Genomic DNA, 15938 nt, shown 5'->3' on the forward strand with positions numbered 1-15938 from the left:
ATCCCAGAAGAGTTTGAAACCACCCAAAGGCCACCACCAAAAAGTTAGAATGCCAACTTTCCAGTTTATTTTTCTGTTACATATTCATTATTTTTATAATCAGAGGCAAACATTTTAAGTAAAGTTTTCATCCACAGGAAAAAAACCCCTGAAAATCACTGTCACATACAACACTGCATAGTGAGGAAGGGGCATGGTGGCCTTGGTTCTGATGCTAGGCTCTCCATGGGACCTGGAGTGAGCAGGTCAATCTCCGGGTTTCAGTCCTCACTCGCAGATGTGGAAGTGGGAGACGCCACATGCGGAGGGCCTTTCCTCCACTCAGACATCTGTGGTTATGACACTTGACACCGTCTGCAAAACTTGGGGGCATCACAGAGCTGGCGTCTAGTCCAGATGGTTCTTAGTTTGGAGTTCATAGATAGATTCCGGGGTGTGTCATCATCTTAATTAGGCGGAACACATGCGTAAGCACCAAGTTTATACTCTCCTCTAGGAGAAGGGCCCATCACATTCATGAGATTCTTAAGGAATCTTCAAATTAAGAACAACTGAGGGGCTTCCCTGGTGGCGCAGTGGTTAAGAATCCGCCTGCCAATGCAGGGGACACGGGTTCGAGCCCTGGTCCAGGAAGATCCCACCTGCCGCGGATCAACTAAGCCCGTGAGCCACACCTACTGAGCCTGTTCTCTAGAGCCCACGAGCCACAACCACTGAGCCCGCGAGCCACAACTACTGAAGCCTGCGCACCTGGAGCCCGTGCTCCGCAGCAAGAGAAGCCACCGCAGTGAGAAGCCCATGCGCCGCAACAAAGAGTAGCCCCCGCTCGCCGCAACTAGAGAAAGCCCGCGCGCAGCAGCGAAGACCTAACACAGCCAAAAATAAATAAAATAAAATTAATTAAAAAAATAAAAGAAAAACTGATCAATTCTTATTTGATAGATAGGCATCTTCTATCCAGGGAAGCGAAGGGACTTGCCCCACAAGCACATCTGATGGATACTTAGGCAATCCGGAGTGCTGGTGTTATCACCTCTCAGCCCAGGGCTGTCCTCCATAGGATGTGACCCAGCCTGGACCCCTCTGCCCTGTACTGTGATGGAAATAACCGCTCTGTGTGTCTCCCCATCTGGCCCAGTTCATGAGGTCAGTATGGAGTATATAGTCTCCTCTGTCAGCTTTTCCCCCGAATTCTCCCCCAACCCCTGCAGGCAGCCCTTTCCCCCAGAAGTAGGAGGGGAGATGGATGAGAGAGGAAGCATGTCTAGGCTCTCATAGTTGGGATCCTTGTTTCTGCTCCTATATATCTTAAAGAACATGTCTGCTCTCCATGTATTTCATCCTTCCTGTCAGAGGTGAGGTGGTGGGTCTTCTCCCAAGACCACACGTAATAGCATAGCAGACCACAGTGTCTGTCGCTAAAGGAGCATTCTCAGATTGACAGTTCAGAGGCAGAAGGGGCAACCCAGCTATGTAAGGGAGTGAGTTTGTGTCCCTCTCCCCACGCTGGGAGCAAAACTGCCTCCAAAAAATTGTACAGTGGAAACACTGTGGTATTTGTGCTGAGAATTCATCACAGAAACCCTGTATCTGAAACCCAAAGTGACCTTTTCTGAGTGGCCCTAGCCCTACATGAGCAGGCAAATACCACCAGATTGCCTGACATTTCCTTTTTTAAATTTCAAGCATTCCTGATTTCAAATCATCTATTGATCTGTTGGTTTGCAGCCCCGATGCAGTTAAGTGAAGTCACAGTCACTGCTGTGATAGTCTCACAAACAACCGCTTTGAAACCCTAGCCCCTGCCCTATGTCTCCTTCTCGCCTCCTCACCCTCCCCCAAGCCTCCCAACCTCCACGCAGCATGGAGGGGCAGCGTGCAGAAAAGAGCATCTTTCTAAACCTGAAATTAAAATCTTCAAAGTGGAGTTGTGTGCCGCTGCACTGTGTCCATCTTGAAAGATCAAATCTATTTACTCCTCACTTTGCATCCTCTTGGCAGAAGCTACACAGAAACCCTATAAAGAGGGAGGGTTTGCTCTGATTCGCATCACTCACCCAAGTGTCATGTGGAATTCAGCTCAGGGATGGTCTGAGCTCCACCTGGGATTGACAGTGAAGACAGCGAAGTAGTGACTCAGAGGGCAAGGAAGGCTGGAAGGTGCTGCTCCAGGAGCCGTGGTTGAACAGATGTTAAGGATGGTCCCAGCCATCCACCTGCAAAGCCACAGCGGGCACATGTGTGGTAGGCATGTGTGCATCCCAGGCTCCATGTGCAGAACCTGAAAGCTGAGCGGGTTGAGATCCTGGAAGTGCGTGATAACGCTTGTTAATCTGCTGAAGAACGTTCTTTCTTGCTCCGCTTACCCTGAGAGAGTTGGCTGGGGAAAGGTGTAGCGATGGATTCTTGGTTTCTCTCGCCATAGCATAATTTATCAGAGTTCCGGTTCTGCTTCTGAGGGGCCTGCTTGCACAGAAGAAGCATCTGGTCGATCTAGTCTGTCTGGGGGACAATGAAGAAGGAGGAGCTGGCAAGAAAATTAACGCGTCAACTTGAGGAGGAGAACGTCGGAAACAATGAGCTCTCCCATTTTTTTTTTTCTTAATACTCAGCCCTTTGGTCTGTCTGGACATGCGGCAGTATGGGTGATTGAATTGAAAAAAATTGAATTGCCCCATTCAACTCGCATATTTTCCCAAAGGTACAAGCTAATTTGGTCCTGCCTTTTCCTTGCTTCTTGAGAATCAGGCAGTCCACACCAGCTCTTAATCTCATCCTTGCTGAGTAACTTGGAGAAAGCCCTTAGAATGAGCAGCTTTCCTCTCTATTTTTATTAGACCATCCAAAATTAGGTCCTACTGCCCACACATAAGAGTGTTCTCCCTGTTACATTTAGGGTGACCAGATAATCCAGCTTGCCTGTGACACACCTGATTTCTGTCCATTGTCCCCTGAGATTAATATCACCCAAGGTGTCCCATTGTAGATGATACCTATTTTTATGTGATCACACTAATTACCGGAAATGAAGGGAAGGAAATGAGTTTCTGCCGAAGGGTCTAACCTTGTGCTCCTTTCTTCCCGTCACTGCAGCTTCACTTGGCAGCCCTGGCATCACTCAAGGGAGATATAGTGGAGCTTAATAAACGTCTGCAGCAAACGGAGCGGGAACGGGACCTTCTGGAAAAGAAATTGGCCAAGGCACAGGTAAGGGATCTGGAAAGGTTTTTTTTTTACTTTATTTTTAAAGATGAAACAGATATAGAAATCTCCACAAAACAGATGACGGTTTGATGAGCAGACCTCCTCATGACCACTGTCTAGGTCAAGAATTAGAACCTGACAGTCATCCCAGAAGTCCCTCCTTATGTCCCATCCCAATCCCACTTTTCCTCCCCACATGACTTTTTTTTTTTAATATTTTTTATTTATTTATTTATTTATTTTTATATTTATTTTTGGCTGTGTTGGGTCTTCGTTTCTGTGCGAGGGCTTTCTCTAGTTGTGGCAAGCGGGGGCCACTCTTCATCGCGGTGCGCGGGCCTCTCACTATCGCGGCCTCTCTTGTTGCGGAGCACAGGCTCCAGACGCGCAGGCTCAGTAGTTGTGGCTCACGGGGCCTAGTTGCTCCGCGGCATGTGGGATCTTCCCAGACCAGGGCTTGAACCCGTGTCGCCTGCATTAGCAGGCAGATTCTCAACCACTGCGCCACCAGGGAAGCCCCCCACATGACTTTTATAGTCATATTTCCTGTTTCTTTACGGTTTATCGCTGGAGTTTGTGTGTCCCTAGACAGTGGAGTTTTGTCTTGCCTGTTTAAAAAGTACGTGTTTCCTTTGAATCTCTTAATCCACAGGTTTTCCCTCCATTCTTTATTGGCTTTATACTTAGTCTTTTAAAAGCTGGCCATTTGACCTATGGAGTTTCCCACAGTCCAGATGTTTCTGATTGTTCACCCAATGTGCAGTTCAGCGTGTTCCTCTGTCCCCTGTATTTCCTGCAGAATGGCCCTGGATCCAGAGGACCAGTCAGATTCATGGCCAGTCCCTCTGGCAAGACTGTAGAGGGTATTTGTTTTTCCACTGGGAAGCACATAGTATCTGGTTGTCTTGCCTTCTGGGATGTTAGCAGCTATCTTGATACTCAGTGCCCAAGTTCACTGATTCATCAAGACTTTACAAAATCATGATATTTTAGTTCTACCATTTCTTTCTCAGTTATTAATTGAAGTGCTTTTATAGAGACATTTCCCATCATCTATGATTTATTGAAACAATGGTATAATTCACAGAGGAAAAGCAGAATCATTGCTTCATTCGTTTGATTCATTTAACATTTTTCAAGGTAATGAATTATTTATGATCCTCTGAAAGTGCCCAATTATTTTTTAAAATATTATGAACTTAGGGATTTAAACATATTTGGGTTTCAGTCCTTTGTAATTATTTTCCTTGTAGAAACTCAAAGTATACTATCTTCGGCCAGTAAGAACCTCTTCAAGTTGGCTCCTGAGTCTTTTGACATGAGCCTAGTACTTGCTCCAGGCTCATCTAGTACATTTCTCACTCCAAACCTGGAATTAAGCATTCTCCATGTAGCCTTGGTTTTTCTCTGTAGAAAATGGTATTTCAAGACTGCAATCTGGGTGCTAAGGGTGCTAAGGGTGCTTATTGCTTCTAGGTTAGTCATTATTTTTAGGCCTCTTTTATAAACATAGGAAATTATTTACTTATTTATTTATCTACATATTATGTATTTATACATTTTAAGATAAAATACCTTAGGAGCTCATAATAATTTCTCCAATTTAAATTCAGACTACAGGGTTCTTTTACTTAGCTTCTGTATTTTGTTTGTATATCCTTTCTTTCACACTAAAAATCTTGGTTCTGAAGTTTACAGAGGATGATTGGATAAGAATATTCCATAATTACTCGTTTGCTTCATTCCATATTATATACAATCAGTCTCAAAATAATAACATTAATACTATCATAACAAATACAGTTACTGAGAAGAATTTTTTAAAGTTTTTTTTTCATTATGCTTTCCTCATTCCCCCAGTCTTTTGCAACTGTACTATATCCACACTGCCTGACCCTATGGCCATTACATCTTAAGACTTTCTCCTTTTAGTCCTCATTTAGTCTTCTACAAGTAAATTATACATTTCATGTTTACCATGGTCTTTATGTCAATGTCCCTCTGTTTGTTTGTTTAATGCCTGAAGCTATTTTCTAGTAGATTTCCACAGGGAGGACTCATGGGAATAATCTTCACCAGCTTTCTGCTTGTTAATAACAATGTGTCTCTGCCCTTCATACTTGAAAGGCATTCTTGCTGGCTATAAAACCCTTGACTCATCTTTTCTTTACTTGAATATGTTTCTTTATTCTATTTTGGCAAAGAGTGTTGCTCTCAAAGTCTGTTAATAATACAACTTTCTTTCTCTCTCTCTCTCTCGTTCTTTCTTTCTTTCTTTCTTCCTCCCTTCTTTCCTTCCTTCCTTCCGGTAATTTTACTAGGGTAACTCTTAATCATTCTGGTTTGATATTCTCATGTTTGCTGTGTTTTCTTTTGATTATATTTTGTAATCTTTTTTTTTTAATTTCAGAGAAGTTTTTTCTAATTATAGTGTTTAATATTAGTTTTGTTCCCTTGCCTTTTCTTTTTCTTCAAGGATGCTTATTATTTATATCTTAGATCTTCTTTGCCTGTCTTCAGTATCTGTCACTATCTCAAATCCTTTATGCCTCTCCCTTTTTACCTTGTTTTTCCTATTCTCCATCTTCTGTTTTTCTTAGGCCTTATATGTTGTACTTATCCCCTCCTGTGTGCCTTCTGGCTTAGTTATATATTTCTGCATTTTTATTTTATTTCTTTTGTGTGTGTGTGTTCTATTACCTTCTTTCTGAGTTTTTCTAATTTTGAATTATGTTCTTCCATGTTTTATGTCATTTCATCTTTTTAAATCTTTTAGCTTATTTTGAAATAGTAGTCTATTGTTTGGGACTTTTTGTGGGGAGAGAGGTTCTCTATTTTGTGACATGCTTTCATGGTTTATAGGGATGTTATTCTGCTCTTTTTTTCATTCTACTTTCTTGTAACTTTATGTGGGATTTGCCCTCAATACTGTTCTGTTTTTCATTTTTATGTGAAAAATAGTTTCTTTGAACTTTTAGGAGGCAGAGTTGAACATGGCCTTTTTAAGTTCATAGAGCTTCCTTGTATTCATGAACATGGCAACCTGCTTTCTGATACTTCATGGCTCTGTTCCCCTCACCTGCTTCTATCTCGATCTGGTCTTTCCTTTGTCTCTATTACCCCATCCTGTTCAATTTTGATCCTACTCCCAGCAGTTTCTCCTCCTGGCTGGGAGTCCTAGGGCCAGTCATAGGGACTAGCTGCCTTAGCCCCTTCAGATCTTACTGTGGGCCCCTTGCTCCCTCACTCTTGGCTCAGGCAAAACCCCTCCCAGTTGGCCCTCCTCACTTTCCTGTGTATACTTACTGGCTGTTCTGGGGTTTTCCAGTTCTCGGGTCCCTCAGCCTTGTTTTTCTTCCCTCTGCTTCTGCCCACACAGACACCATTTAGTTCTTGTGGATGCTGTTGGTTTGTCCCTACCTGCTTCTGTTTTGTTGTTCAGGAGGATACCTTATCTCTAAGTATTTGGTTTTGATGTGTAGGTTCTCTATATTTGTGTGGGAATTCAGAGAGATTAAAAGAACGAGGCTGCCACAGTCATCGGTCTAGAATGACCTATGGCAGGTTTTGAAAACTCATGTTTCATAATCTTAGACTGTTCGAGTAGAGAGGAAAGACCTTTTGTACTTGAGATCATCTACTTCCACATTTGACAGGCAATCCAGAGAGGTTAACTTGCTTACCCAAGGTCAAATGAGCAGCCAGCCCCAGAGCCAAGACAAGGCTACCAGTGTTCTTTCCTCATACAGGATGTTACAGAGACAGAAATTTTCAATTTTTACTTGGATGAAAACTTAATATTTTCCTTCTGATTATAGAAGTAACAAAAATGTGATAGAAAAAACTGGAAAGACAGCATTATAATATTTATAGTGGACTGGTGAATTAAAACTTTTTTAAATGTTTTGTTGTTGTTTCTTAAGGTGTTTTTTGTTTTTTGAGAAAGTAGTTATTTTTGCATTAAAGAAAAAATAGAATGGTGTTAAGCTGGTGTAAAGCCAGCCATTGTTAGTAGTCCTTATTGGTGAGAATTTTTTTTTTTTAGGAAAAAGAAATTGTGAGTGCTTTTAACTGGAAGCTGGCATGTACCCCAGTCTTGGATTTTAAAAGATGACCAGGAAGGTTTTTGTTAAAATTTAAGTCTCAAAGACAGAGCAGCTTGTGCAGAGGATGATAAGAGGAGAATGGGAAACTTTTTGTCTCCTATGTTAGGGATTGATTCAGCTCCCTTTTGACTTAACTTATGGTCAAGATAATCTCATGTAATAGTTTTGTTGGCTGGTTTTACCCCTGATGGTTACATTACAGTACCATTAGTTGACTCTCTTGCTTGTATACTTACAGTAAATATACTTAAAAATTACTCTTCCTTTCACTGGAAATGTCTTCCCAATTCAGATACTGGGACCCAGGAAAGAACATGAAGAAAAAGGTTAGTCTTGCCAGGCTTATTCCTTTTATAAAGATGAGATTTCTGCAAGAAAAATTAAGAACAAGGAAGTGTCTGTGCCGTGCTTTCTGTGTTACACGCCTTGGTAAGTGATTCGTGTTTGAGGCTTTACCAGATGGTGGAAGAGCAAGTTTGTGTATAAATGTGTAGTCTGTGGCTTTAGTAAGTTTTACCAGCTCTCTAAATATTACAGAGCTATGATTAAAATGTAAAATATAAATGGTGCTTTTGTTCATCAGAAATAATCAAAGAGAGCTTCATAATCTGTTGAGTAATTATTAATGGTGATACTAGAACTAGTTGAATAAAAGAAGGCTCATTATACATGGGCAAAAGTCGGTGGAGTTTTAATAGTGATGGGAAGGGAAGAGCTAAGTAAAGGACCCCCCAATACCAATGTGATAGGGAAGGCAAAGTGCTTCTGTATTTGTATTCTACTGCTGTGTAACAAATTGCCCCAAACTTACTGGCTTAAAACAACACACATTTATTATCTTACACATTTATTATCTCCTGTGCATCAGGGTCCCAGGCATGGCTTAACTAGGTTCTCTGCAAGTTTGCAGTCAAGGTGTGGGCAGAGCTGCACGCTCGTCTGGACACTCAACAGGGAGAGAGTTCACCTCCAGGCTCACTCACGTCATTAGCAGAATTTCTCTGTGGTTGTAGAATTCATGGCAGCTTGCTTCCTCAAAGCCAGCAATGGAGAGAAAGATTCTAGAATAAATCTTCTGGCAAGACAGTCTTATATAATGTAATGCAATTATGGGAGAGACATCCCATCACCTTTGCCACATTGTGTTAGTTAAAGGCAGTCACACGTCCCACCCAGATTCAGTGAGATGGTAATCACACAAAGGAGACACAGGGATCGTATGGTCACCTTAGAGTCTGTCCATCACAGCTTCCTGGGGGATCTGATTAACAGTGCCTATACCAATAGTGATGATCACCACACTTCTTTAGCTCTGTTTTGTGCCAAGCAGTATAGCAAGCATTCCGCATGCTTTATCTCACTGAGTTCTCATAATGACCTGTGTTGAGAATACCTTAACATTCCCATCTACAAATGAAGAAATTGTGAGGTTTAGGGAATTTGAATATCTTGCCTGAGATTATGGAGCTAGAAAGCACCTAAGGTATGAATCTAGGTTTGAATCAGGGTATGAATCTAGGTTTCCTGGGAATCCATAGCTGTACTAATCCTGTATTGATTTTTAAGCTGCCCAGGCTGCCCTGGGGATCTCAAAGAGGGTGGGGAATAGGGCACAGGTTAATTTGGTTTAAGTATCTACCCTCCCAAATCAAACAGGTGCTCAGACCCGCACATGCGATTTGCACCAACACTAAACACCTTCCTGGGGAACAGCCTGGTGGGAAAGTGGCGAAGGTTATATACGGTACTGATTTGATGTTTTCAGCATATTTTCTTTGCATTTAATACCAACAATTATTTTCACTAACTGCATTTTTAAAAAGTACTACAGAAGGAGATATATCAAAACTAGCTTCTGAGCCCCTTTGAAATTGGTCAGTAGTAATACAGTACACCTTCTATTTCTAAGCTCTCTATCTTTAGATAGCAAGTGTTCTGACTTTTCTACTGCTTGACTTTTAGGAAGAAGACAAACATAGTTTTCATTAAATGTAATGGAGAGAGTGTTTTCTTTAATCTTTCCCTTGTATGAGATACTTACAGAGGTAGTATGGATGCCTTCTCTTTGCCAGGATCTCCCTCCCCCCATTCCTTCCTTATTTGTTTATACTCTTCGGTACACTGCTCTAGCTGTTTTGTTTTGTCAATGACGTTTCCATTTGTGCTGAGCCTCTTTGTTTAGTTGGCTTGGTTCCCCACCCTGCCCCTCAGGAGAACCTGGGCAAGGACTTTGAATGAGGGTAGAAATATCCTGAGTGGTATTACTTGTGATCAATCCAGTGTGACCCTGAGAAAGTAGCACAACTTCTTAGCGTATTTTAAAAGGGAGTGGTGCCGACCCTCTTCCCACGATGGTTGAGAGGGTTAACGAATGAATGATGGCATTGCATTTTTCAAGAATGGAGTTTATGATACCCTTAGGTTTGACAGCTGAGACTAATGTGATGATTAAAGATCAGTGGCCTCTGTGGAATAAGATAAAACCCAGTGAAGAACATTAACAAAACCATAAAGCTTCTTAGCGTCACCGCATTACGCAGGGTTTTTCCAACAAGGGCTCAAGTTCTCAGGCCAGTCTGTCTCAAGGCTGACTCACAGCTTTATCCCTGGATTGCACCAGTTGCAGAGATGAGCCTAAAGGGTTTTATTCGTAGTGGTTGTAATGATGATATTGCTTGCTTTTATTAAACATTTTTGCATATAGGCAGTTTCACCCATTTATGTGGCTAGAGACAAGTATTTATATAGATTTTAAATTTGTTTCATCATCATGATAGGAGAGCGGAAACCTAGAGAAAAAGCTCAGGGTATGTATTAAGCTCCAGATGAAATTCAGGAAAAGCAAAATTCCATCCTATCTAATCCCAATCTTTTTTTTTTTTTTCTTTGCCTTTCAAACTGAAAGTCTGTAGTTGCAGGAGAAATCCAGCTTCCTAATGATACTGACCTCCAGAAATTCATGGCAGGCAAGATGCTGCAAGCCTAGGCTTTCTGGCTTTGCTGTACTGTAGGATCAGTCAAAAATGGAATATAGGTTGGAGGACCCTGGGTAAAATTCTCTGTAATAATAGAAGAAAAAAAAAGCAGTAGCATGTTGTTTAAGACCATTTCTTATTTTTGCTCAGCTGAAATTATGTGAGATGTTTCTATACAGTAAGGAGGCGAAAGTAATTCCTCATCTGCAAGTTTTGCTAGAAGAAGCCGCCATTGCTTCCTGTTCAGAAAGTTGTTGCTGAGTAATTGACTTTGGTAGCTAAAGCTGGCTTGATGGGAGCTGGAGGGACGTAGAATTCCCTGCTTTATACCCCCTTATGTCTACTTTTCTATTTCGGTGCTCCCAGGGGCTTGAGCAGAGAGCTATTTGGGTTTCCTAACTCTCCTCTGGTATTGTAAGGCATAATGTTCATGTTTCCTGGAGTTCACTGAGGTGGTTCTGGGTAAGAGACCAAGGGGGCATCACTCTGCTGCCACTTGAGGTCTTTAGGTAAATGGTAAGGAGGAGCTAAGCCCACAGCTCAGGGAGCTGGAAGGGAGTAGAGGCGAGAAGGCTGTGGCTAAAACAGCCTCAACCCCTTGATGCCATACACAGGACTCTGAGGATTTTACAGAGCATTCTGTTTGCTATCTGGGTTTTAATAAATAGTCCCTGTGCATTTGCTCTGTTTTCATCTATAAAGTGGTTGTATCATCAGGATATGCAATGATAACAAATAACCCCAAATGTTCAGTGGCTTAAATTATCAAAGGTTTATTTTTTGGCTTCTTGCTGGGAGCTCACTGGGAGTGGCAGGAAACTCTGCTGCATTGTCCTCACCCAGCCTCCCAAGCTGAGAGCCTCTACCATCTGGAGTGTTGCCCAGGGGAAGAGAATATGGGAAAGCCTGCAGAAGCGCTTAAAGGCTTCTAGGCAAAAATGGTGTATATTCACTCATATCTTGCTGGACAGGCAAGTCACATGGCCTTATTCAGCTTCATGGGGGAGGAGAAATATTCCTGCATGTGCATGGATGGAGGTGAACCAGAGTCTTGGTAAACGCCCCTGCAGGCTGCCACCAGGGTGCTGATGCTTATGTGATGTGCATCCCTTATGGTGGTCCTGGCGGTGCCCCACATACATAAGAAAATACTGGAGAAAAATGAACACCATTTGAAAAAGGATCTTGTTAATGGATTATGAAAAAGTGGATGTCTTTTTATCATTCTTTAAAATTTTCTATAATGTACTTAAATTTGTAACTTAAAATTGAAAAATTTGTGCAAACGTTACGTAGTAATAGGAGTAATACTCTTTTTCCTGTTTGGTTGTCATTGTTATATTACCTTCTTAAATGAGGCTTTACTGGAATACCTGCCCATAAGTGACTCTCATATGGAGGTGCAGTATACAGCTCGACCTAGCCTGTGTCCTTGTGAAACAGAATACCCGAAATCACATAGCCTCCTGGGTTAAAAAACGCTCTCGGAAACTCGGGTCACTGAGAGGCGTGGGCAGTGTGATACTTGAATTGGGCCTCATTTTAACAGGCCAGTCCTGCTTGTGTGGGAGGCCGCCAGGGCAGGAAGGCACTGATTGCTCACAGAATGGCTTTGTCTGTCCTGGGTGCTCCCCACTCATCTGCCACTTTTTTTTTTTTTTTAAACATCTTTATTGAAGTATAATTGCCTTACAATGGTGTGTTAGCTTCTGCTTTATAACAAAGTGAATCAGTTATACACATACAATATGTTCCCATATCTCTTCCCTCTTGCATCTCCCTCCCTCCCACCCTCCCCATCCCACCCCTCTAGGTGGTCACAAAGCACCCAGCTGATCTCCCTGGGCTATGCGACTGCTTCCCACTAGTTATCTATTTTACATTTGGTAGTGTATATATGTCCATGACACTCTCTTACCCTGTCACATCTCACCCCACCCCCTCCCCATATCCTCAAGTCCATTCTCTAGTAGGTCTGTGTCTTTATTCCCGTCTTGCCACTAGGTTCTTCATGGCCTTTTTTTTTTTTTTTTTTTCCTTAGATTCCGTATATATGTGTTAGCATACTGTATTTGTTTTTCTCTTTCTGACTTACTTCACTCTGTATGACAGACTCTAACTCCATCCACCTCATTACAAATACCTCCATTTCATTTCTTTTTATGGCTGAGTAATATTCCATTGTATATATGTGCCACATCTTCTTTATCCATTCATCTGTCGATGGACATTTAGGTTGCTTCCATGTCCTGGCTATTGTAAATAGAGCTGCAATGAACATTTTGGTACATGACTCTTTTTGAACTATGGTTTTCTCAGGGTATATGCCCAGTAGTGGGATTGCTGGGTCGTATGGTAGTTCTATTTGTAGTTTTTTAAGGAACCTCCATACCGTTCTCCATAGTGGCTGTATCAATTTACATTCCCACCAGCAGTGCAAGAGTGTTCCCTTTCCTCCACACCCTCTCCAGCATTTATTGTTTCTAGATTTTTTGATGATCATCTGCCACTTTTAACACACTGAAGTGCCCCATTCCTGGGCTTGGTCTTGTGCAGTTTAATGGGAGCTGTTTAACAAGAGTGTTTTCTTGAGTTCTTTTGGCTCCTGCAGGTAATGACTTGTTCCGTCCTGCACTGTTGCCCTTGTGGGAATTGATGCACTTCTTCCGGCACCACAGCTTGGAAAAGCTCAAGGGATTTTTTCATTCAGCTTGGAGAGCAACGCTTCCACTCATCTTTGGCTGGGCATGATGAGTGTGCAAGGAATGGGTGAAGCGTGTTTAATGAGATACCTCAAGGGGATTTTGATTTGTAACATCAAATCAACTATGAGCTATGTCTTCTCAGTCATTCATTCATCTGGAGGCTAGGAGTTTCGACAATTATTTTCCAGTATTCTCTTTTCACTGGGAAAAGAATCTCCAGAGCACCATTCTGTCATCTCTTCTTCCCCCCCACCCCTCCAATTCTGTCCATGTTTCTTATGCACCAGCAGAGAAGTCTGCTTGGAAGCTATGACCACATTTCCCTTCAAAGGTAGGTGTCATGGTGACCCTCCCTATGGCACCTAGCACCGTATCATAGTTTAGGAAATCAAGATATATCTATTATTTTAGAGGAAATATTAAATTATAGAGGCTTTCCACCATTGTGAAAAACCATACGTATGGAAAAATATAGGAATGTAACCTTTGCCTTCAGCTGAGAAATTTTTTCCTCTAAGATGTTCTTGTTGCTACTTCCAGATGAACTCCTAAGTTCCAAATAGACGTTATGAATCTTTTTTATCCTTTCAGCTGCAAGCGCTGTTGTGTCTGACTGAATTATCGGGCTTCCTGTTGAGACTTGTTCATACTCATACCTTCCAGGTGGACTTTCCAGGTAGAGGCAGGGGGAAGATGGTATGACACCAGCTCTCATGCTCTCGTTATCTGGGTACCAACCATCTGATCTCCCTGCAAGCCGGGCAGCCCCACAGGAGCTCACCTCTCAGATAGCTCCTAACAGCCAACAGGGGCACCTAGGGTGGGCTTGGTGGTTATCAGTTGATCCTGTGTCTTTTTCTTGAATAAACACTTACGCATCTTCATTTTTAAGTGGATTTTGCAGTTTCTTGTCTGCCTTGGTGGCGGTGGCGGCCTGTTGACCTGTAAAGACTGAAGGAGGAGGAATAAGTGGGGAATTTCAGGGAGAGTGAGAGCTCGTGGAGTTTGTAAGGGGAAGCGTTTCACAGCAGTTTATAGCCCTAGAGAACTGAATATGGGAAACCCCGGAGCAGGAACCAGCAAGATGACAAAGTAGTAGGAGTCATGGCATCCACAAGATCAAGGTCAGACCGGGCATTATCTCATAACTATTGTAAGATCTGGAACTGGTGACCTTCATGAGAGTGTCAGCTACATACGCACATACACGTACTACACACATGCAGGTGCATGCGTGTACATGTGCACACACACACTCACATACACAATTTGAAGATGGGAAAAAAGACCAGTAATAAAAGCTCATAGATATTCTGCGGGGATGGACAGAAACAGTATTCTGCTTATGGAGAGAAATAAGAAGCTTTTTCATTTACTGACAGGTACTATCTGTGAGACACTGTCATTTTGTGGACTTCCGTTGTTCCTCTTAAAGTGTGATGGATCACAGGTGAAAAGGCAGAACTTCATGGGAAGAGTATTTGTGGCCTGTCAGGGTTTCGTTCTGGTTAGGAAAGCTTCCATGTAGATGGGACTTTCACTTGTCCTTCCTCCTGGCCTCTGGTTCCACTTACTTCCTGTGTGTTGGACCTTGAGTGGAGGTTATTTGACATTTTGGGTTGTCACCAAGAACAGAAGTTCACATCACTGTTTCTCTGAAAGTCACCATCTCACAAAGGTCTGTGGTACAGGTTCCTCTCCAGTCTTATTTCTGGAGCTCTGAGCAGCACCCAGGAAGTTACTACATTCATAGTGATCAAGCTGTTGTTCATAGGTATGGTCCCTGCCATGATTTATACCAACGTATTTATCATACTTTGCTAAGTACTTCTGTTTCAGGTAGCAGTCTGTTTTGAAGGCTTTGTGTCCCTGCCAGTAGCTTCTGGGTTACACCATTGGAAGCCTGGCAGATTTTAGGGATGGGGAGGACATTGGACGTGGTGGGTGAGAAGTCTTACCTTGCCCGCCTGCCCCCAGCCCTGAAAGTGCAAAACTGGCAAGTACGTGTGGCTCTTGGCGTTAGGAAAACCTTGCCGAAAATGAAGTTAAAATTCCTCTGCTGAACGGGAAATTAATCAGGACTGAACGCAGTAGACAGGGGCAGAAGCTCGACTCCTTGTTCTATCACTGACTAGTGTTTATTATTATGTAAATGAGATTAAATGTACAGTGACTGGTTGGGGGTTGAGGAGGAGGGAGAGAAGTGAAGGAGATGAACAGGTCCCTTAGGATTTAAACTCAAGATGCAAAAAATGTTTTTATAGCATCTGCTGCTTCTTAATCCTTCAAATGCTGAGCAAGGGAAGCTCCTCGGTTTCTTGAAACACAGCGATTTATACATCCCATCGCACGCCTAGGTCACCCACAGTGAACCAGGCTGTGTGCCAGGTGCTAGGGCTAAGTCATGAAAACACCCAGCCCCTGCCTTCCCAGAGTTTATAGTCTAGTAGGAAAGGATATTGGAAAACATTATGTGTGCAGATAACCAGCCAGGTAAGAAATGGTGTCACACAATTTAGGATTATTTGATTGAAAAGTGGCTGAAACATACCCTAGCAAACTTCAGCAAAAAAAGGAATGAATTGGTTAAAAAGGAAAAAATGAGCAGCCATAAAAGAACTTGGGAAGAAAGCTCTGGGGATAGAGGTAGCGGGGACTGGAGGGCAGTCTCATCAGCGTGCAACTTTAGATCCATTCGCTCAAGATTCGGATTCCAAAAAAAAGGCATCTGCCTGCTCTGTGGCTGAGGAAAAACAGGAGGTGTGGATAGTGTGCAATGGCAGAGGGACCTTTCCCCAAAGAGCAAATGAGGGCTAAGAAAGGTAAAGACTCAGATGTCCGCCAGGGGCTTTGTAAAGTTCAGCTACTGTTGTGTCTTCTGGGATTCATGGCCAATGCGCAGGTGTATGTTTATTTGGGGCATGCTCCACATTGAGGTTGTGACGGTT

General features: G+C 42.6%; 1 protein-coding gene across 2 annotated transcripts in view; it reads left to right on the forward strand.

Moving 5' to 3' along the window:
- Positions 1-15938, forward strand: part of MCC (MCC regulator of WNT signaling pathway) — a 424188-nt gene that overhangs the window by 312197 nt on the left and 96053 nt on the right. For both annotated transcript variants that reach the window (XM_068535717.1, XM_068535718.1), the window contains one exon: positions 3094-3207. In XM_068535717.1, the coding sequence (XP_068391818.1) occupies positions 3094-3207 (114 nt within the window). The remainder of the gene's footprint in view (positions 1-3093; positions 3208-15938) is intronic.

The sequence above is a fragment of the Eschrichtius robustus genome, chromosome 2, assembly GCF_028021215.1.
Source record: "Eschrichtius robustus isolate mEscRob2 chromosome 2, mEscRob2.pri, whole genome shotgun sequence".
Classification (NCBI taxonomy): Eukaryota; Metazoa; Chordata; class Mammalia; order Artiodactyla; family Eschrichtiidae; genus Eschrichtius; species Eschrichtius robustus.